Raw genomic sequence first — 21,598 nt, forward strand, 5'->3', positions numbered from 1 at the left:
TCCTGGGCTTTTGACGATCACATATATTAATTATTTCAGAACAAACAATTGAATATGAATATGCAATACAAATGCTATCACGCTACATTTTCCGTAAATAATCTAATAATCTATTGTTTTTGTTGTATTTTATTTCATTTGTTTCCAATCGGACATATTTTAATGCGACACCTCCAATACTCAATGATACGTCGTCATTCATCCTGGGTTAGCGAAAGACAGGTAGGATGTTCAAATTACATATATTCCAAACTCCAGGTGGCTATTGTTGCTGAGCAGTTTTTTCAGCAGCTAAATGTTTTACAAATGTTTGATAGATGATGTTCAATGCGGACGAGAGTCTGTGGAGCGGTAGCCAGAGTTTAGCTTGTTGCTCGTAGAAACTAGCTAGGTTGCTAACCAGCTCGCCTATCAACCGCACCAACACAGCTGGAGGCAGGCAGCTGTCAACACAGCACAGCGAATGTTAACGATACCCAGTTTTGATATTTTAGTTTTTACCAGATACACTGCGACTATTAAACATACATTTAAAGGCTATCACAACAATGACAGCTCAGTTCTAGTGGGCCCCTCCACTGTACAGCTTCCACAAACCTGACTATGCAGTGAGTCGTTGCAGTGACAGACTGTAAATGTAAACTGTAAAAAAGCCTCAGACCTTTGGCAGCTAAACTAGCTAAAGCTATTATCCTGTTTTCTAGGTGATAATCTGATTGGAAGAAAGTGCTGATTTAAGAGGAACATTTACTGACAAGGCATGCCCCCTGATATCACATTACAGAGGTGAGGTTGTATCATCATACGGCAGTGACAGAAGATCCCTGACTCTCTATAGCTGTTGGTTGTTGCTGGGTCCTCACCATGGAGCTGGCTCATAGTCTGCTGCTCAACGAGGATGCCTTGGCCCAGATCACTGAGGCAAAGAGGCCCGTCTTCATCTTCGAATGGCTCCGCTTCTTGGATAAAGTCCTTGTGGCAGCAAATAAGGTGACTGTTCAGATTTGGGCATTGTGTGCTAAGTAGGTGTTCAATGTTTATGCTACACAGTTTATAACTTTGTTTTGTGTTTGAATGAAAGGTGGATGTGAAGGAGAAGCAGAAGAAGCTGGTGGAACAGTTGACAGGACTGATCAGCAGTGCTCCTGGGCCCCCAACGAGAAAACTGCTGGCCAAAAACCTTGCTACCCTCTACAGCATCGGTGACACCTTCACAGTCTTCCAGACTTTGGATAAGTGCAATGACATCATCAAAAGCAAGGATGACACACCAGCATACTTGCCAACAAAACTGTGAGCTCCCATTTATCACATCCATGTGTATTTTCATAGGCTAGTAGCTCTAATTTCAGGTTGATGTTCTGTATAGCCTGTATATTATAATATACACTAAATTTAAGATCGTACACATTTGCATTATGTTATAAGCTGCTCAACATGGCTGTCAGAGTTTTGGGTATATATTCCCATCCTCAAGGGTATTAGTAGTTAGGCCAAATGTTAATCTGCAGAATGTCATTTTGTGTTTAAAAAGGGGGATTAAGTGTGCGTGAGCAGATTATATGTGGTGTTTTTTGCTGGCACTAATGGACACTAGCAGTGGATGAGACCACATCAGTTATGACCTGCAGTGTTTTGGTATACACGATAATGTGCTGTAAGCCCTGGACTTGAATTTAGTGCATGATGGAGATTATTATCGCTGTTGTTACTGTACGTATCATTAAAAAAATAAGTATTTTACAGTCAAAATAAAACCAAAGCATATTGAATGCTACAAGACACTTGGTAAAGTGATAACTGCCAGCACTGAACAATTTGCAAAGCTGCAGCCTCTGTAACAGTTTATGTTTGTTTATCATTCATCTTTCGGGCTTCATTTTTGGACTAAGTAGCACATGAATGCAATACTGGCATTAGCAGCCGACTTCTCAGAAGTCCCAGATGTTGCACCTTCCCACCAGCATATGAATGCATTACAATAGTTATGGCTAAAAATAGTAATTGTCCAATGGTGGAAATCCCAGATCCTGATCATCCTTCTTGCTAACAAACCGACAAACCTCACTGGTGGAAGTAATAAAAATAATTGAAAGAAGCATTGTGAAAGAAATGGTAGAATTAAGTAAACAAAAGCACAACAACTCATGAAAAACATTACATAAAAGCCAGTCTAAACATTAAATACTGAGAGTTCCCACTTCTCAAGGGAGACTTGAGTGCCAAGAGTTATGGCAGTTCTATGTTATGAAGTTAAAAAAAATGTTTTAATCTTCATAAGAATATTGCTTTACATTATGAGTATCAGAAATGTATTGAAAATCCTCTATGATTTCCACCTTTATTCTAACACCGATAACTCTTTTCTTGCAGTGCTGCAGTTGCATGTGTTGGGGCTTTTTATGAGAAGATGGGCAGGATGCTGGGAAGCTCCTTCCCAGATACCATTAACAATCTTTTGAAGGCATTAAAGAGTGCAGAGGTATGTTTAAGAATCAAACACTGAGCTGTCATGGACAATTAGGAGGAATGTATAGGTTACACAGTGGATACTGGAACATAGGAACAGGAATAGATAGCTAGAAAGATTTATGATTCAGCAACTCCTTCTTTGACATTTGTGTCAATCCTCCTAATTCCCCTCTTCTTTTGCTTTGTTGATGTAGTCCCAGGGCAGAGGGGAGATCCTCCTCAGTCTGCAGAAGGTGCTCAGCGGACTGGGTGGGGCTGCAGCTTCATGTCACAGGGATATCTACAAGAACGCCCGCTCCCTGCTCACAGACAGATCTATGGCAGTGCGCTGCGCAGTAGCAAAGGTTGGTTACAGAGAAAGTCTAATGGAACTGTTCATGAGTTAGATGTTAGATGTACAGGGTGTGGTCAAACTAAAGGTGACATTAATGTAAAGGGTTCGGAAGGTGGGATTCTTTCTTGGTATGGAATCAATCCAGTGGCCTTCAGGCGAGTAATGTTCAGTGCTCAGTTCAGTGTTCAAACTTTTTCTCAAGCAGTTTTGTGGAATATTGCAGAAGCTAATCCAGCAAAAATGTACCCTGTTCTTATGCCATTCAGTTTAATTAAGGTGCTGGTAAAATAATATAAACAACAGCCTAATATAACATTTTCTAGAAAATACAATTATCTGGTCAAACATAGTAATTTGCCTCTCTAGAATAATTTGGAGCCCATTTTTGCCACTAATGCAAAGATTTGGAGTGATCACACTTCATCCCATGATCCATGTTCAACAGTGTCTTCCAGGATAACAGTTCCTTATCACCAAGGCTGGAATGGTCACTCACTGTTCTGACAACAGCATTTGTCATTTATCATTTGTTGAGCCTTTATTGGAGATTCTGCACCAGACCTGAGATTGCATTTCCCACTGCTTTCATAAAGATGGAGGGACCAGATGATTAGTTAGGATCATTGTGTTAGTAATGATTAGCCTCGACTTTGCCCTTAAGCCATGCTAGAATAAGCACGTTCCACCATAACAGAAAAAAATATCACTGAGGAACATCTTTTTGCTCTTATGTCGTTTATATTGACCAAGACCTGTAAAAAATGTGTTGAGTTGTGCAAATGTTCTTCCCTATTGTGAAAGACAACTTCCTGTTTATAGAACATCACATCACTGATAATATATTGTATGGCTTTAGTGGGGCAGAATATTGTAAGGGTAGGTATAAACAGTGTATTTATATATTATTGTATGCATAATCAATTTTTAAGATGTATATGTGAAATGTTTCACACTTTCTTTTGCATGTGTAATGTAAATGTTACTAATCGGGTGCCATCTTTATTCTTCCTGCCTGAGCAGTGTCTGCTGGAGCTGCAGAATGAGGCGGTATTCATGTGGACCACAGAACTAGAAAACGTGGCCACGCTGTGCTTCAAAGCCCTGGAAGGCTCCAACTATGGGGTTCGGGTAGCGGTGTCCAAACTGCTGGGGACAGTCATGGCCACTGCCCTGATGCCCAAACAAGCAGCCGGTGAGGGTCTCTTAAGTCGCACAGTTTATGTGTAAAGTTTATCTACTGTGTTGCTTCATCTCGTGTTAAGTAGACGAGCTCACCGCTCTCGTAGCTAATGGTCCCAATCCTCTGTCCTTAGTGATGCGTCAGAACGTGAAGCGGGCCACCCTGGAGGAGGTGCTGGAGCTAATGGCCACTGGCTTCCTGCGTGGCGGATCTGGCTTCCTGAAGAGCGGTGGCGAGATGCTGAAGGGGGGCGGCTCTGTCAGCAGGGAGGTGCGGGTGGGCGTCACGCAGGTGAGGCAAATTCACCCTCTGTCAAGCATAACAAGAATCTGAGGCAGCGTTGTCTGATTCAGTAACTCCATTTGCACTCCTTATTCATCTTCCCCAGGCCTATGTTGTGTTTGTGACTACGCTTGGTGGTCAGTGGCTGGAGCGCAACTTTGCCACTTTCCTGTCCCACGTTTTGGACCTAGTGTCTCACCCACGGGCCACACAGACGCATGTAGAGGCTGTGTACTCGCGGCGCTGTGTCTCCTTCATGCTACGCGCCACCCTGGGCGGCTTGCTGGGAGAGAAAGCGCAGATTGCAGCGGGCAAGGAAATCTGCCAGGCTATCAGCAAGCAGATGAGGGCTGTGGGTAAGGAGGATGGGGGGGAAATATCACGGTTCAGAGCATTACAGAGTAAGTACTCATCCATTATTACATTTTTTTCCCTTTCAAATCACCATTCGAATACTTTTTCCGATTTTTGCATGGTTTGCTTGTGCTGTGTGTGGAGATGGCTTTTCTTGCTTTCCCTGCTTTTTTGCTCGCTTTTGCTCCTTTTTGATCACTCCCCTCTCTTCTTCAACCTCTGTTTTACAGCAGGTGCTATAACATTATCCATTGCCAAGTAAACATTTAAGTTACTCATGCTTGCATAGTATACATGGCTATTTGCCTGTTTATTCACATTCTATTAACGCATTACAAACCCTAAGCGGCAGATAACATAAGCCTCACTGACTGTTAACATCTGGCTTACACAAGCAGAAAAGCTGCATGTGCCACTAAATCAACTGACACTCAGTAGATGCAAGCCATTTTTGCCCCTCAGCAGCAATACATAATATTTGCAAGTGCTGTTTTATCCATCATTTAGTTTTATTGATTTTAGTTCCTCCAAATTATGTCATGTTTTCCCCCAGTACATCACATCAATCATTTTTAGAATGACCTTTGTCTCCTTTCAAAAATGATGATTCTTACTCTGTGATTTGCTTTGAAACCTTTGAGCTCCTAAACTGTGGAAAACCATGTCAAAGCTCCATTTCTTATGTTGTACTTCTCGATGTTAGAACAGCATTTGAAAAAGATGTTGGTGTCCCTGCCTCAAAACTCGGTCCTGGGCTCTTTACTGTTCTCTCTATACTTGCTGCTTGTAGCTTTTCAGACCTACTGAATCTGTGGAACCACTTGAAATGATCATTTATGAAATCTGTATGCTAAAGATAATTGGGAATAATACTTCCTGGAACCATGGAAGTGGGACTTCTCTGCTCTATGTGCCGTCCTGTAATCTTTGATCTCTAGAACTGCAACCCTGCGGAACAACATGACTGCCGCAGTTAGAGAAGCGGTTACTATATTACCTTTAAAGTCATGTCATTTACCTTTTCCTTAAGAGTGATCTCTCTTTCCTTTCTTGCATTTTACTCTTGCCTCATTTTTTTCTGAGATTTACTTATGCCACATTCTAAGATAAAACCTAACAGTTGCCTCCTTTAGAGCTTTGAGGATTCCAATTCATGAATATTGACTTGTAGTAAGGCTTGACAGTGATTTATTTGAATTGGGCTTAAATTGGGGGAAGAAAAAAGAAATGAAAATGAACTTTTTTTTTTTCTTTGTCACTTTTATCTTCCAATACAACAACCATTGATTCATGGAGATATAAAAACAAAAAATATTTTTGTGGAAAAAAAAAAATCCTCAGAGTTCTGTGTAAGTGGCAGATAGTGTGATTTCTAGTTCTGTAGGTGCAGGGCTTTGCAGATTGATAATGTGTAACAGCAGCACATGGATGCTAAGGTGGCCAGCCAGTTGGGTTATTATGCCTCTTTTATGCAATAATTTCAGAGGATTACAGTTAACTTTTGAAATATGACACAGTGTGTTATATTTGAGAAAATTCACAATCTTAGTTGTGATTCAGTGCAGGCCACCTTATCCAACCATGCTGTGTTGTGAAGATTATTAGCATATTATTATTATCATTTAGTTATGTGTAATCACTTGTCAACACTTTGCTGCATTTGTTGACAAGATTTTTGATCTTGTTCAACTTGACAATTTTTATGTTTCCTGCTGACAAATCCTTCTTGTCTCCTTCTCTTCTACCGCTACTCGTGTGTTCAGAGGCCGTAGTGAATGACACCAGCGGAGAGAACAAGGCAGGGGCAGCGGATGTCTCTGCCAGTCAGCATGTTATGGTGTGCGCCCTCAAAGAGCTGGGCAGTCTGGTTCAGAGCCTGAGTGCCACAGCCTCACCGCTCATCCAGGAGCCTTCCATAGGTGAGGCGCACACAATATCATATGGGATATCATATTTTTGTTTTCATACCCTAAAGTTTCAGTAAACATAATTCGGTTTACCTGGAGCCTAATAATCCATCAATAATCGGAATAATGCCCCAATCAAAATAAAAATGCCTCATCTAACCACCTCAAATGGAATAGACTAGCCTATTCCGAATGTAACTTTGTTCGGTATGAAAGAGTATAAACATTTGATAATCCATTCAACAGGAGAATATAACCTGTTAATAGCTATGTAAACGGTTAAACCGACTTCTTTCTTTGGTTGGAATACATAATATTCTTTCCATGTGTGTTCGCCCACTTTGATTAAGTGATGTCAACGAGTTTCCAGGAGAGTCTAAAACAATATTCTCAACATTCAGTCTAAATGTAAACACATACCTTCTTTCTTTTTGAATTCCACTGCCTAAACCGTATCCTACGGCCTCTTCCCCAGGACTTCTGGAAACCGTGACCTCGGTGCTGCTCCACCCGAGCATGGCGGCCCGTTTGGCCGCTGCGTGGTGCCTGCGTTGCGTTGCCGTGGCGCTGCCCTATCAGTTGACCCCGCTGCTGGACCGCTGTGCCGAGCGCATCAACAACCTTAAGAGTTCCCCCGAGGCTGTGAGCGGCTACAGCTTCGCCATGGCTGCCCTACTGGGAGGCGTACACCAGTGCCCACTGGGTATCCCCCACACCAAGGGCAAGGTCTGTAGCCTCAGAATGTAATGCTACCCAGGTTGTTCATTTGATATTGCTCTAATTGGTGTTTCTCTCTTGTATTCTCTTGTATTCTCTTGTATACTCAAATAGGTATTTTTTTCCTCTTCGGTTAGCCCTACCAGTCTCAGTCATTCCCCTGGTTAGTTTTAATGATTGAGTTCTATGCGGTTCCTTCCCTGTAGCTGGTGGTGAGTATAGCTGAGGACCTCCTGCGGACAGCCGCTCAGAACAGTCGACTGTCCCTGCAGCGCACACAGGCAGGGTGGCTGCTGCTGGGGGCCCTCATGACCCTGGGTGAGTCTCCCTGACATTGTTTATCCCTTGGCCTTGATTTGTCAGTAATACCATCAAACATTCACCACCAACATTGTGTTTTCTTTTGTGTGTCCAGGTCCCTCCCTGGTGCGCTATCACCTTCCCAAGATGCTGCTGCTGTGGAGGAATGTGTTCCCTCGCTCCCAGAAGGAGCTGGAGGCGGAAAAGGCCAGAGGAGACTCCTTCACCTGGCAGGTCACCCTGGAGGGCCGAGCCGGGGCGCTGTGTGGTAAACAAACACACCATCCTGCATATCTGCACATGCTCTGTAATGTCATGGTACACATTTCTGACCAGCAGTCCTCTTCCTCCCTTCTGTAGCCATGCGTAGTTTTGTGGCCCACTGTCCTGAACTGCTTACAGAAGATGTGATCCGTAGGCTGATGACTCCCATCGAATGTGCCATGACCATGATGTCTCAGTGAGTATGAGGGTGTTTTTTATTTAGTGGAAGTTCATTTCTACTAGCTGAAGTTCTTGAGATAATGTACAGTACAGGGTTTGTGTACAGGATTTTTGAACACACAAATCCCATTAATTTCTAATGGGAGATAACTATTTTTCCTTCAGCATTTCATGTTTTTGTGGTGTCCTGATTACATTTCAGATATAGTAATAAAGAAGTTATGGATATATCATTTTTTGTGTTTTCTCCTTTTGTCAGTGTCCCTGCCATCATCAAGGTCCATGGTGCTCACCTGAAGGCCAGTGCAGCTATGGTGAGGCTGAGGTTGTACGACATCCTGGCCCTTTTGCCTCCCAAGACATATGAAGGTAATACAGTCGTTTCTGCAGTCCGTACTCTTCTCAGAACGTTGTTAACACCCATGGAAGGTGTTTTTAAACCCTGTAATCTTCTTGTGTAGGCAGCTTCAATGCCCTCCTGAGGGAGCTGGTGGCCGAGTTCACTTTGACTGACAACTCGGCCAACACCACCACCTCCTTGCTGCGCTCCCTCTGTCACTATGATGACAGTGTGCTCATGGGCTCCTGGCTACAGGAGACTGACCACAAGTCCATAGAGGATCAGGTAACTTAAAATCATCTATGGTATGAAGAATCCAAATATACTATACATATAATATTATACTATACTATACTATACTATACTATATTGTTATGATGGTTCTTATCTAGCTGCAGCCCAACAGTGCGTCTGGCAGTGGAGCTCTGGAACATGATCCCTCCTCCATCTACCTGCGAGTCCCTGTAGGCGAGGCCATCCCCGGGCCTCTCCCTTTGGGTGTGTCTGTCATTGACGCCTCAGTGGCCCTATTCGGTGTGGTCTTCCCCCATGTCTCCTTCAAACACAGGTGAATGTGCTATTTAATCCTAATGCTGTAGAAAGTTGCTGTAGGATATTTTTGATATTTGCCACACATCAACAACTGCGTTTGTTCTTTATTGTTTTGGTCTGTATTTATGTCCATTTTTGCTCAGCAAATCTCTTGTGTCAAGCCTGTTTGTTAAAAGCACTTTAGAAATAAATTTGACCCGACTTTGTATGTGATTCAGGCTGCAGATGCTGGACCACTTTGCAGAGTGCATAAAGCAGGCAAAGGGAGTTCGCCAGCAGGCAGTCCAATTGAACATCTTCACTGCAGTGCTTAGTGCCCTCAAGGTGAGAAAAACCTGTTTCATATCCTCCGCTGAGTCTCCAGACAGAAATGCACAGTGAGCAATAATGTCTCTCTTCTTCCTTCTCTCCTAATCAAAGGGCCTGGCAGAGAACAAGAGCACTCTGGGTCCTGAGGAGGTGCGTAAGTCTGCTCTGGCCTTGGTGATGGGAGCCCTGGACAATCCCAACCCCATCCTGCGCTGTGCTGCCGGAGAGGCCCTGGGCAGGATGGCTCAGGTGGTGGGAGAGGCCACCTTCATCGCCAGGATGGCACAGTACAGCTTTGACAAGTAAGCAAGTCGTCACATCCTGTAGTATATAAATGTATTCTCTAGAATTTATCTTTTTTTTTAAATCTTTATTTATCCAGGATGTTTCTGTTGAGATCACGATTCTATTTCACAAGGGAGACCTGGTCAAAAGAGCAGCCACATATTTAGTTACAGACAGAAAAACAATTGAAACATTACATAATAGGTCATAGATAATTTCAGAAATAGGGGAACAGTTTTAAAACAATCAACTTAATCACAACATTTCCATTTCCAATAGATTCAGTCTTCCACTGTCTTCATAATAACTCATATTAAACTCACTGAATCTGTCTCTAAAATGTCTCTTTAACCTTGACTTTCATCACATCCCCTCTCCTCCTCTGTCTTCAGGCTGAAGTCAGCCCGTGATGTGGTGTCAAGGACGGGCCATTCTCTGGCTCTAGGCTGTCTGCATCGATATGTTGGAGGAATTGGCTCAGGCCAGCACTTGAAGACCAGCGTCAGCATCCTGTTGGCTCTGGCCCAGGATGGATCCTCCCACGAGGTCCAAGTAAGTGGAATTACTCAGAAAGAATGGTTTTAAAATTCACCCATAGCTGAATTGGTTGTGGGTGTGTTGGGAGAGAAATGAAAGAAAGGTATGAAGGTTTGAATTGTCTTCTATTTTTGTCTTTTCTGTTGTCTCCTTTGTTTGAATGTATTTCCATTTTCTTGGGCCTACCTATGTTGTTTGTCTATTGTGTTTCATTATGAAAATGAAATGAAAACAAAAAATCACAACCAGCTTTGTTTTTGTTACTACACAGGTTTGCCTCATTTAATGTATCTCTCATGCTTTAGACAATACTAATTCAGACTTTCTCCATCCCTTTTTTGCCAGACGTGGGCCCTGCACTCTCTGGCTCTGATCGTGGACTCCAGTGGTCCCATGTACAGAGGCTACGTAGAACCCACCCTGTCCCTGGTGCTCACCCTGCTCCTCACTGTGCCCCCGTCCCACACAGAGGTGCACCAGTGTTTGGGCCGCTGCCTGGGAGCCCTCATCACCACCGTGGGACCAGAACTACAGGGTAACAAAATCACAAAGTTCCTCGCATCACTGCGACTGTACCAGTTGGCTGTATAGATATTTTGCTAAGACGTGTAAATGTAATATGCCCTTCCCCTCCCAGCAGGTGTCAGTGTAATCCGTTTATATCCACCGTCAAGACTTGGAGACATAAATCCTCTGACTGCTGAAAATGCTATCTCTTTTTGTCTCTCTGCCTAATCTCTGTCGGTGGGTTTGCCAGGGAACGGTGCCACTATCTCTACCATCCGCTCGTCATGCCTGGTTGGTTGCGCCATCATGCAGGACCACTCCGACTCCCTGGTGCAGGCGGCTGCCATCTCCTGTCTGCAACAGCTGCACATGTTCGCTCCCCGCCATGTCAACCTGTCCAGCTTGGTGCCTTGTCTCTGTGTAAGACACCTCAGGAATTATGTTTATCAATGCTTATGGATGCTGTGATATACATGCGTGGCTGACATGTGTGTGTAGCAATGTTTCAGGCTACATATATTTGTGGTCTGTCATGATCTTTTAAGTGTTATTGTGCTGTGGATCCCTCCAGGTGCACCTGTGCAGCTCTCACCTGTTGCTGCGTCGTGCCGCTGTGGCCTGTCTGAGGCAGCTCGCCCAGAGAGAGGCTGCCGAAGTGTGTGAGTACGCCATGAGCCTGGCGAAGAGGGCTGGAGACAGCAAGGACAACACCGCTATCAGTGAGTACAAGCTGACAGGAACATTCTCTGTATAGTCATGACTTCTGAACGCGGCAATGTGAGGGTGACTCTGATTTTGTCCCTGGTCCAGATCTGAAGATCACAGAGACGGGTCTAGAGGGGGTTCTGTTTGGCATGCTGGATCGGGAGACAGACAGGAAGCTGTGTTCTGACATCCATGACACACTGGGCCACATGCTCTCCTCTCTTGCTGTGGAAAAGCTCTCGCACTGGCTGAAACTCTGCAAGGATGTCCTGGCAGCCACTACAGGTGACTCTGCAACACGATACAAAGTGTGAAAGATACAACTGTGGGAAAGATAGCACATTCACAATTGAACAACATGCACATTATCTGTCCAGCCTGTGTAGTAATGCAGATGCAAAGGCCGGCACGGACAGTGAGGTGCAAAACATTTTAAACGGTGGACTTGAGCCTACATCTGTGATACTGATACTACCCCAGCATTACTACATACGCATTTTGTGTTCTTGCGTCCTCACAATCTTTGAAATCCTCATATAATGAACTTGCCAACCTACTCTTTGCAGAAGTTGGAGCAGCTGTCACATTTGAGGTGGGGAAGGACGAGGAAGACTCTGAGAAGAAAGATGAGATGGACGATGACATCATGTTTACAGCTCTGGGCGAAGATGACAAGTCCAAGCCCTCTGTGGCACCGCGCTGGGTGACGCGGGTGTTTGCCGCCGACTGCTTGTGCCGCATCATCTTGTTGTGTGAGAACACAGACAAAGTACACTTTGACCTGGCTGCTGCCCGCTCTGCAAAAGCCAAGAACCCCAAAGGTACCACTCACCACATACTGCCAAACAGAGCGGCTTAGATTTCACTTGAGGATTTGTGATTGATTCAGGCCATCAGGGATCTCTTGTCAGCGCTGGCTTCTTTTCTTTTTGATTGTGCATTCACACGAGCACTGAGAGCTGAGCATGTTTTTAGCCCTCAACACAATCAAATTTAAAAATATTTCAACATTTACAAAATGCTGTGCTTCAAATGGATTTTCTAAAGTCATAGCAACAATACAATCGCTTACATATGCGGAAAGTGCTGCTAACCAACAACAACAGATATTTGGTTGGCACAGGCTGCTGATGATGCTGGAAAAGTGAATTAAAAATTTAGTTCACTTAGTTCAGTTTTTCAGTTCAGAGTTTTTGTATGAGTTTGTATGTCTTATGTCAGCTGTTGAAGTGTGCTTTTATTTAACGATGGAACAAAGCTAGAGATGAGTAAGCAAAGGAGGGAGGGATTTTTCACTGTGACAGATAGAGGAGCCCAGTGTTTATATAAGCTTCTCTTGAAGAAGGAAATGTTCTACTGGCCAGACAGTCAGAGCACAAAGTAGTGATTAGGCATCAGTCTTCAGTCCTGGTAGCAGCTAAGCCAAATTTAGTGACTGGGGTTGAGTGGATGGTTGGTCTGCATGCTGATGCATCCACCTAATCCCTTGAAAGGTGCACTTCAGCTAAAACTCAATTAAATCTAAGCCTCAGGGTTGATGTTTGGTTTCTTTCGAGTCACTGCAAGTATACACTGAAACTCTAAACTGTGACGGGGCGGCCACACTGATCCGTTGTGTCTGTCTGTATACATTATTTTCAATTCATTTTTAATGAGAGGTGACGTGTCCATCGCCGTCAGATTAGCATCCGTTTTGACGGACAGAAAGTTTAACCAAGTTGCCAGCCAATTAGAATCGAAGAAGCGTTCCTAGTTTTTTTCGGGAGGGGGGGATGGTGGTGAACACCGAGAGCCTCGGAGGAAGGCTGTAATTAATGAAAATCTCTTTGTTTTCTGACAGATCAGTGTGGCCGCACCTGAAGTCCCCTTCCTTCTGGTCAATGCATATCTCTGTTTCTCACACAATCCCTACTGGCTTCCTTCCCATCTCTGTCTGTCCAGGTGACCTGTTGGTGCTCCATTTGTCTGACCTGATCCGCATGGCCTTCATGGCAGCCACAGACCACAGTAACCAGCTGAGGATGGCTGGCCTGCAGGCCCTGGAGGACATCATTAAGAAGTTTGCCTCCGTGCCAGAGCCTGAGTTCCCCGGGCATGTTATCTTGGAACAATACCAGGCCAACGTGAGTCTGTCACAAACCTATCAAATTGCATCATGACGCAAAAGTCCAAGATCAATAGTGACATGGCGTCTAAAAAATGTAAAGAAGTAGAGTATTTATTCATTGAACAAATGAATTCATTGAGCAAAAAAAAAAATATTGCAATTTTGAGCCCTATTGCAGTGTTTATTAAATAAATTGACATTCATTTTGTGCTGGTAATCATGTACGCATGTAGGTTGGAGCTGCCCTCAGACCAGCTTTTTCACCTGATACACCGTCTGACATAACAGCTAAGGCATGCCAGGTAAGACATCCTGATTTGTTCACAAACTTTTAGTAAAATGTTTTTCTGTACCAACTAAATTGGAATCAGCTGCCCTTGTTTGTACTGTAATGTTCATGCCATGGACTCAACAGCTTTGTTTTAGGCGTGCTCTGTTAGTCCTCTGTAGAGGTGCTATTTCAGTAGCACCCAGCTCTGTTTGTTTGTACCATAACACTCATACTACTAAAGAGCCCTATGTAGCATTGCTACTGTGAAGGCAGCTAATTGCCTCTGCATAGTGAGTCATCTTCCCCTTAGAACCCAGCAGTGTTGAATCTCTGACTTAATGCTCTTTGACTTATGTGGAAGATGAATGACAGCGGGAAACAACAAATATGGCTCTCAGCAACATTTTTAAAAACACTTCTCTCTTTGACATCCCTCTCTGTCTCTGGCTGAGCATTTTTATTACCTGCTGAGGTTATCTCAGTTCTATCTAAACGAGGAGAAGCTTGATCCCTGTTTTTTTTTTTCTCTTCTCTGCTGTAAGAATGACTCATTCTCTTTAGAAAAGAGAAGCCCTTATATCCCTGAGTGGCAATTTGCTTTATATCTGGGGGTTGGTAAAAGCTAACATACATCACTACAACAGGATTAAACCTACAGAACCACAAGTTCACGTGTCCCTCTGAAAAGTGTAAATAAACAAGGGGCCAGTCAATACGCAAACAGGTAGCCTTCTCAAGGTTTATTGTTAAGGGCATTGCATCAGTGTGTACACATTTGTAACGCCCTTTTAAAAAAGCTCCATCAGATCCTTGCCCTTGGCCAGTGAGATTTATGCCCGCCCTGCTACAGGTTCTCCTCGGAAGGAGGTAATCTTGTAAATGACTGCAGCCCTAAGATGTCAGTTCTTTTTAATAACTGTTTTGACCCCCCCTTTGATGGCATTTATGATGGCTAATCAACCTTGAGTACCCTATTATGTCATGATGGTTTTTAGTTTCTTTCAAGAGTTGTAAGACATGTAATAGTACTGAAAGGCTGTGGGTGCTGTAAATCATCAGTTAGTATTGCTGTCTCCCACCCTGACCCGTGTGTGTGACTACAGGTGTGTAGTACGTGGATTGGCAGCGGCGTAGTCAGTGACCTCAATGACCTGCGGCGAGTCCACAACCTGCTGGTGTCCTCTCTGGACAAGGTGCAGGCTGGGAAGGGCTCATCCAGCCAGCTGTACAGTGAGAGTGCCACCACTATGGAGAAACTGGCTGTACTCAAGGCATGGGCTGAGGTGAGAACGAAGACCCTGTCGGCTCCTGCCTAGGATACTGTCCCATATCTACAATACTGCAAACGATATATAGAAAAAAGCCGACTACAGACGCTGGCTTTCTCTCTCAGGTGTATGTGGTGGCTATGAAGATCAAGAAAGAGGCAGAGTCTAAGCCGGCCAAACCGGTGCGGAGTGCAGAGGATGACGAAGATGAGGAGGATCTGGGAGCAGATGTGCTTCCGCCTGACAGCCTCATCACCCTGGTGCAGCCAGAGCTGCCGTCCCTCAGCCGCCTGTGGCTGGCCATGCTCCGAGACTACGCTCTGCTCACTCTACCTGCAGAGTTCTCCAGTCAGCTGCCCCCTGACGGTACAACACCGATTCCATGTCATCCCAAACACTGAACATGTGATTTTAGAACTCCCACTCATTTCTAATGAGAGGTTACTGTCTTCCTACCTTTTCCCTGTTTTATTTGTGTTCTTGATCACATCCCTGCATATACATGATATAATGTAGTCTCACAATGTTGCGAACAGAACATGGGGATGTAGCCCACTTTAAGCACTAGTTTTGGAGTTCTCTGCTCTAGTTTTTGGCCCTATAATTTTTGTTGCCAATGGTTTCTCCAGAGAGCTACTCCAGACATAAAAAAAAAGCTTTGATCAATGCGATTTGGACCAGTAGTTTTTGAGAAAATGTCAACAAAAACAAGACCTTCCTGTCCTTGGAGTACTGTCTTACAGCCCATCTTTCAGGTCGGATCAGTTGTTCCAGCACATTGTCGAACGTGTCCTGGGGAAATTATTGTCAAATTTGAAATTTTCATGTTTATTTTACTTCACTTCATATCTAGAAGTTGTATGTAACAAAACATCAGATGGGTTGTATTGTTTTTAAGAAATAATTAACAAGTTAGAGTTTACCACAGCACAACTCTGCCCACTCAATAGTCTCACACTCTGGTGAATGCTTCTCCTCCCACCTTGGTTTGAAAATCAAGAAATTGAGAAAACTGAACTTAGCAGATAGATAGAAAATTTACAGATGGCCTGAAAATTGTTTTTTTTTAATTTACCATGTAAGAGAATGTGTTCAGAACACAGTGAGTCTACATTAGTGGATGTGCTGCATTTGTACAAAATGTAACATACATTTGCAAGTCATTTGCTCTTGTCAAAACAAGTCGTTTCCCACTGTTGTGTGTCTGTGTTCAGGTGGGGCGTTCTATACCCCAGAGACCATCGACACAGCACGGCTCCACTACCGCAGCTCCTGGGCCCCCGTCCTGCACGCTGTGGCCCTGTGGCTGCGCAGCACTGGGTTCGGAGCAGGCGAGGAGTCTGAAGAGCCCCCTTCTGCTCCCTCCAGGGTCCCTGGCCTCCCCCAGGGAGCCTCCTCCACCTCTAAGAGTTTTGAAGAGCTGGTCAAAGACAGGATGCATCTAATGTTGGGTAAAGAGACGCACATTACCTATGGTTTAGAATATTATGTTGCTCTGTTTTTGTCCTTTCACTATCTGCAGGGTGTGTTCGAACTATTTGGCTTTTTTTTTTGTTGAAACAAATGTGCTAACGCTTTCTAGGTGCTGAGGCGGATGGGTGGGGTGGAGCTGTAATTGATTGGAGTAAGCAAAGCTGTGCTGACTGTAAAAACTCCACCTGTTAACACCAAAGTGCTGTGGTGGCACAGTGTTATAACTAAGAGAATCACTGAACAACATATTTAATGCATGTGTTGACTTAGCCACTACAGTTCGAAAATCACCGTGCTACCTCCTGGTATGTGAATGTAGTGCTCACCACTTCTTGTGTATTTTGTTTGACCATAGCGAAGAGAAGACCGCCTGCTCTGGCTCTGGTGACGAAGAGCCTAAAGTCAGCTCATAAAAAATGCAGCCCATGCACTCCTCTAAAAAATTAAACTTTTCTCAACTTTAGAAACCGCTCCGCTCTGCCTAAAAAGGAGCAAGATGGAATGAAGCGACTGCTTTCCATTCACATCGCAGCCACTCCCCACGGTGAAAAGGCGGTGTCAGTTTGAAAAAAGCAGAATAGTGTGAACACGCCCTAAGTGCATTTTTGTGTTCTGTCTCACAGGTGTCAGCATTGAGTTTCTGTGCTTCCCTCGGCCCGAGGAGCCCATTGAACATGTGATGTCCTGCCTGCAGGCCTTGTGCACTCTGCTGGACTCTCCTTGTGCTAAGATCCATATCGCAGAGGACCAGGTAAAGGCACAAATCAGAAAGCACAGAAGTTACAGATATAAGGAAGAAGGACTGGCATATGAGTTTTATAAGTTCAAGCTTCAGAGGAAGGCTGATTGTTATGCAGCATGTACTGGAGAGAGGGTGGGAACAACATTCAGTGGGGCTATAGCTGCATCAGTAATGTGTATGATTTTGCAAAGGTTATGCCGCTTGTCTCCATCTCTCCGTTTACATTTGCCCCTTTACTTTTCTCATGAACCATTGCTCGTCTGTGTGGGCTTGTTGGCAGTAGGCCAGAACAGATGAGTATTATGGAGTGTAGGGCATTAAATGGATTTGACCTGTAGAAGCTTAATGGATTCACACTATGAATGTCAAGGCAGAGAGAGAGCGACCGTTCACACTCCTAGTGTTTCAGAGTGGTGTTATTGAATATTGTTCTTTGTGCTGTAGCTGTTGGCCGTGGAGCTGCTGAATGTGCTCCACAGGCTGCTGTTGACCCGAGACCCGCCGGCTGTACAGCTCCAGGTCTCTGCTGTAGTACAGGAGACCATCAGGGCCGCTCTGGACCATCTGCGGCAGCAGAGGACCAGCCAGGGTCAGGAACTAACACATCTCACATACTCAGCCTTGTTTTACATTACATGACACACTGAAACATTGTTATACTCTCAAAACACACACTCACATAGTGACTCACATGTTTTGCTATATCTGGAAGATGACTAAGCAAACTAGTGTTCAATATGCACATATATATATGCATATAGTTGAGTTGTTGCAGTTATATGGTTATCACCATTTATCTAGGTTGCTAAACTATGTTATTCCCCTTAGGCAAGGAGGAAGGAGGAGAGAAGGACTCTCAGTCTACCCTAGGGGAGGGAGGAGACACAGGGGAACTCCTCCCAGGCAAGTCCCTGGTGTTTGCGGCCATGGAGCTGCTGGTGTTCATCCTGGTGCGCCACCTGCCGCAACTCAATACACGGGTCAAGGAGTCGCCCAGCCATGTGCCACTCAGGCCCCAGCGTCTACCCGAAGAGAGCGCCCGCCTGGTGGCAAACACAGTCTCCATCCTGGCAGAGCTGCCCTCGCTCTGCTCCCCAGCTGGTGAGGCCTACAGCAAACTGCAGCCACACACACACCCCGTGCAAAATGGGAAACATGGGCACACACAAAAGCAAAGTCCCTTTTCATACAGTCCGTACAAGCACAGCACACATTGATACTAAGACTCTGACCTGACTTGATCCTTTCTATAGTAATTAGCCTGCCATGCTGTTCTGTTTTGTGCATGCTAATGAGAAATTCAACCCTTAATCTCACTGACAAAGCTGGCCCTGCTTTGGTTTACTAGAATTTTAACAACAAAGTCGGCCTCTAATGCAGTTTGACTCAATATCCTCTTTCTCCATCTCTTTTTTTTTAATGGTTTCTGTCTGGGCATAGATGTGCCTTTCAGCACTCAGATGGTATTATAAATTGCTATATCCATTTGTGAGAGATTAGGAATAAGGATGAATGTTATTAGCATAGCAATGTGGTGTTCGCTGCAAAATGGTAACCCAGTTTTCTCATGTTTCTTTTTGCCTTTACAGGAAGTATGACCATCCTACCTACTGTGCTGTTCCTAATCACCGGGGTACTGAGGGAAACAGCGGTTAAGACCGCCGACGCTGTGCCTCTGCCCGTGTCAGCCGCCCTGCAGGGCATCAAGACCATCATCACCTCCCCGCTGGCCAGGGTGGAGAGCACTCAGGCGCAGTGGACTGGCCTGGTGAGGAGCAGCCTGGCCTCGGTGCTGGAGGACTCACAGCCAGGTGAGCAAATGCACTCATATTTCATACTTGATTAGTACTTACTTTGGGCAGCGGAGTGGCATAGTGAGTAAGTAGAGCACCCTTGAACTAGTGAACCTGGTTTCAAGCCCCTGGTTTAAAGCCCCTACCAGCAGGAGTGCTGTTCCGTATCTGACCCCGACCTCAGACCTCTCTGTGGAGGGGGCAAGTGAAAAGAGAATAAAGTATCACATAAGTATTCATTACTAGTATTAAAAATTGACAATGCGTTTGCTTGTTTGTGTATTTCTTTAGATGAGTCCAGGCCTGACATGGATGAGGTCAGTATGTTGACAGCCGTCACGCTCTTCCTGCTGTCCGCCAGCAACGAGGTTGTAGGAGTAACCGTCCTGCAGAAGGGCTGCATGGACCGCTTCCGAAATGGCCTCAACTCTAGTGATCCCTGGGTGGGTGCCTATACAGACACAGATGAAGCATGACAACTTAGAAGACACTGTAGAAGTGTGTGGCCAAGGTGGTTAAGTGACAGAGCTTATTGTTTTTTTGCCACAGGTTCAGGCCCGGTGTTACCAGTTGCTGTTGTCAGTGTTTCAGCACTCCAGCCGTGCGCTGTCTACTCCCTACATCCACGCTCTGGCTCCGCTCATGGTGGAGAAGCTAAAGGCAGTGGAGCGGAGCCGGCCAGGGACTGCTGCTGAGCTGCAGGCTGTGCAGGAGGGCATCAGGGTTCTGGAGAACCTGGTGGGCATGGGTGAAGAGCAGAACCGTAAGTACAGCTTCACTAAGTATTTAACTCTGTTTATGCTATATTAAACTGTGGTATTTGTAGTTGAGGCGCATTTTATGTTTAAGCAGCTTCTTGAATCGCTTATCTGTAAGCTTTATATCAAACATGTCTGATTTGTGAACCATTTGTTGTTCTGGGCGGTTCTTGGTGGTATTAATTTTCAGATGCAAGCCCGAGCTTTATTCATGGACTAATAATTAGGCTGTTAAGCGGTCTGTTGTGCTTGGAGATCTGATGAGTTCCTTTTTCCCTCTTTCTCCTACCTTGCCTGAATGTATCCAAAATTGATTATCTATCTGCCTTTTCAAGGAACTTTGTATATACACTCAAACACATGTATATAGAGGAATCATTTTTGAAATGTTTATGTTAGAACTGTCCTGTCAAATATTTGTGTGGCTTTGTTGTTCTTTTTCTCCTTTTCTGAGGTATATTCATAACATGGTGCATGGGTGTTTTGCTAACAACTGGCTCTTTTCAAGTGGTGCCTAGTGTATCTTTGCTGGGAGCACTGGGTTGTATTTGTGGCCTCAAGGTTCATCTGTGTTCAGTACAGTTGAACTTGCCCAACCCTTTCAGCTTTACTGAACTTTTAATTAGCGTCGCTGTTAGCAGTGTTTTAATCATCTCTTTTATTTGTTCTGATTCCTCTGATGTGTTCAATAGGGGTGCAGCTGCTGGCTCTTCTTGTACCAACTCTGATCTCCTACCTTTTGGATGAAAATGCCATCTCCTCTGCACCCCAAGTCTCCAAAGGCCTGCATGATTTTGCCCTTCAGAACTTAATGCGGATTGGCCCCCTCTATCCAGCTGCCTTCAAGACTGTAATTGGAGCGGCACCTGAGCTTAAAACCCGCCTGGAATCTGCCATTCGGGCCAACCAGGCCAGCAGCAAAGCCAAAGCTGCAGCCAGGCAAGCTCAGCCCGCTGTGCAAGCTGCACCAACCATCAAACTCAAGACGAGCTTCTTCTAAACGCTCCAGAAATGTACACACACTCAGCCGAATTCAATGTTGTTTTTTTGGTTTAAAAGAATACCTTAGGTCATGTCTATATCATCTACAGTCTCTTAAATGTATTTATTTATTCTACAACTCATCTTTGTTTTGGATGGATGAGTACTCTGTTTCCTTGAAGTCAAGGAGACAATTATGTAAATATCATCAAAGGGTCTTTGAATGTTCACTTAAAAAAATCTTCTGTAGGAAATTTTGATGTCATTGTTTGAATGTAATTTCAACTTGATGCACATATGTAAAGGGACACAATCTAATGATTTTTTCAGGATTTGTTTGTCTTTTTTCCTGATCCTTTCTTTTTTGTCTTCTCATCATTCCTCACTCTCCAATATTTGATGTACAGTGTACCATTCTTCTCTATGATTTTGCATCACCATAAGAATCGCAATCCACTTGAGTCTTTTTTTTTTCTTCTTTCGAGTTTCAATCATGCATGTCTTTTTTTAATGGAGCTTGTTTCCTGGATGAACAGGCCTTAGGGTCTGCTTTCAGAGAATTGCTTTAGTTGATTGATGCTGCTGCTGCTGCTTTTCTTTTGAGATGGCTTATTGTTGTTAAAGTATTTTTCTAGACCAGAGGTTCTCAGTTGGGACCCGCCAGGTGTCGTGAGAAAATTTTGGGGGGTTGTGAGATGATTTTTAGGATAAGCAAAAACTGTACATCTTGTCCATTTTCTTCTGCTTGTTCTCTAATTTTTGCTTGTTTCATGAACCAAAAAGGTTGAGAACCACTGTTCTAGATAAACCTTTGATCTTTATGAGTGCAGAATGAGATTGTATTAAATTCTCTGAATATTAAATGTATCAAGCTTTCAAATTGTTTTTATTGAGAAATTGTCATAATTCTCCTTGAAAAGGCAAGGAATCGTCTGCTGTTAAAAATCTGAATACTAAATCTCATGCTTATGTTGCTTATA

The 21,598-nt window shown here is 44.2% G+C and overlaps 1 protein-coding gene across 1 annotated transcript; it reads left to right on the top strand.

Moving 5' to 3' along the window:
* The first annotated feature begins 171 nt into the window (after positions 1 to 171).
* Positions 172 to 21,498, top strand: heatr5b (HEAT repeat containing 5B). Its single transcript, XM_071903388.2, has 36 exons — positions 172 to 222; positions 785 to 990; positions 1,082 to 1,293; positions 2,374 to 2,482; positions 2,667 to 2,816; positions 3,827 to 3,998; positions 4,120 to 4,277; positions 4,375 to 4,669; positions 6,386 to 6,541; positions 7,005 to 7,255; positions 7,453 to 7,564; positions 7,662 to 7,814; positions 7,907 to 8,006; positions 8,250 to 8,359; positions 8,452 to 8,615; positions 8,723 to 8,898; positions 9,101 to 9,206; positions 9,303 to 9,493; positions 9,869 to 10,028; positions 10,359 to 10,548; positions 10,771 to 10,940; positions 11,092 to 11,239; positions 11,331 to 11,510; positions 11,792 to 12,046; positions 13,167 to 13,348; positions 13,566 to 13,634; positions 14,707 to 14,886; positions 14,997 to 15,237; positions 16,086 to 16,322; positions 16,968 to 17,095; positions 17,531 to 17,675; positions 17,915 to 18,187; positions 18,676 to 18,897; positions 19,171 to 19,322; positions 19,429 to 19,642; positions 20,330 to 21,498. The coding sequence occupies exons 2-36, from the start codon at positions 865 to 867 to the stop codon at positions 20,635 to 20,637; spliced, it is 6,195 nt and encodes a 2,064-aa protein (XP_071759489.1). The 5' UTR covers positions 172 to 222; positions 785 to 864; the 3' UTR covers positions 20,638 to 21,498.
* The last annotated feature ends 100 nt before the right edge of the window (positions 21,499 to 21,598 follow it).

The sequence above is a fragment of the Centroberyx gerrardi genome, chromosome 15, assembly GCF_048128805.1.
Source record: "Centroberyx gerrardi isolate f3 chromosome 15, fCenGer3.hap1.cur.20231027, whole genome shotgun sequence".
Classification (NCBI taxonomy): domain Eukaryota; kingdom Metazoa; phylum Chordata; class Actinopteri; order Beryciformes; family Berycidae; genus Centroberyx; species Centroberyx gerrardi.

Excerpts from the sequence above, each read along its gene's own strand:
- heatr5b (XM_071903388.2), top strand. The coding sequence starts at position 865 with ATGGAGCTGGCTCATAGTCTGCTGCTCAACGAGGATGCCTTGGCCCAG. Across the intron at positions 14,887-14,996 it reads TACTCAAGGCATGGGCTGAG|GTGTATGTGGTGGCTATGAA; the intron begins GTGAGAACGAAG and ends TTTCTCTCTCAG. Across the intron at positions 17,096-17,530 it reads TCCATATCGCAGAGGACCAG|CTGTTGGCCGTGGAGCTGCT; the intron begins GTAAAGGCACAA and ends TTTGTGCTGTAG.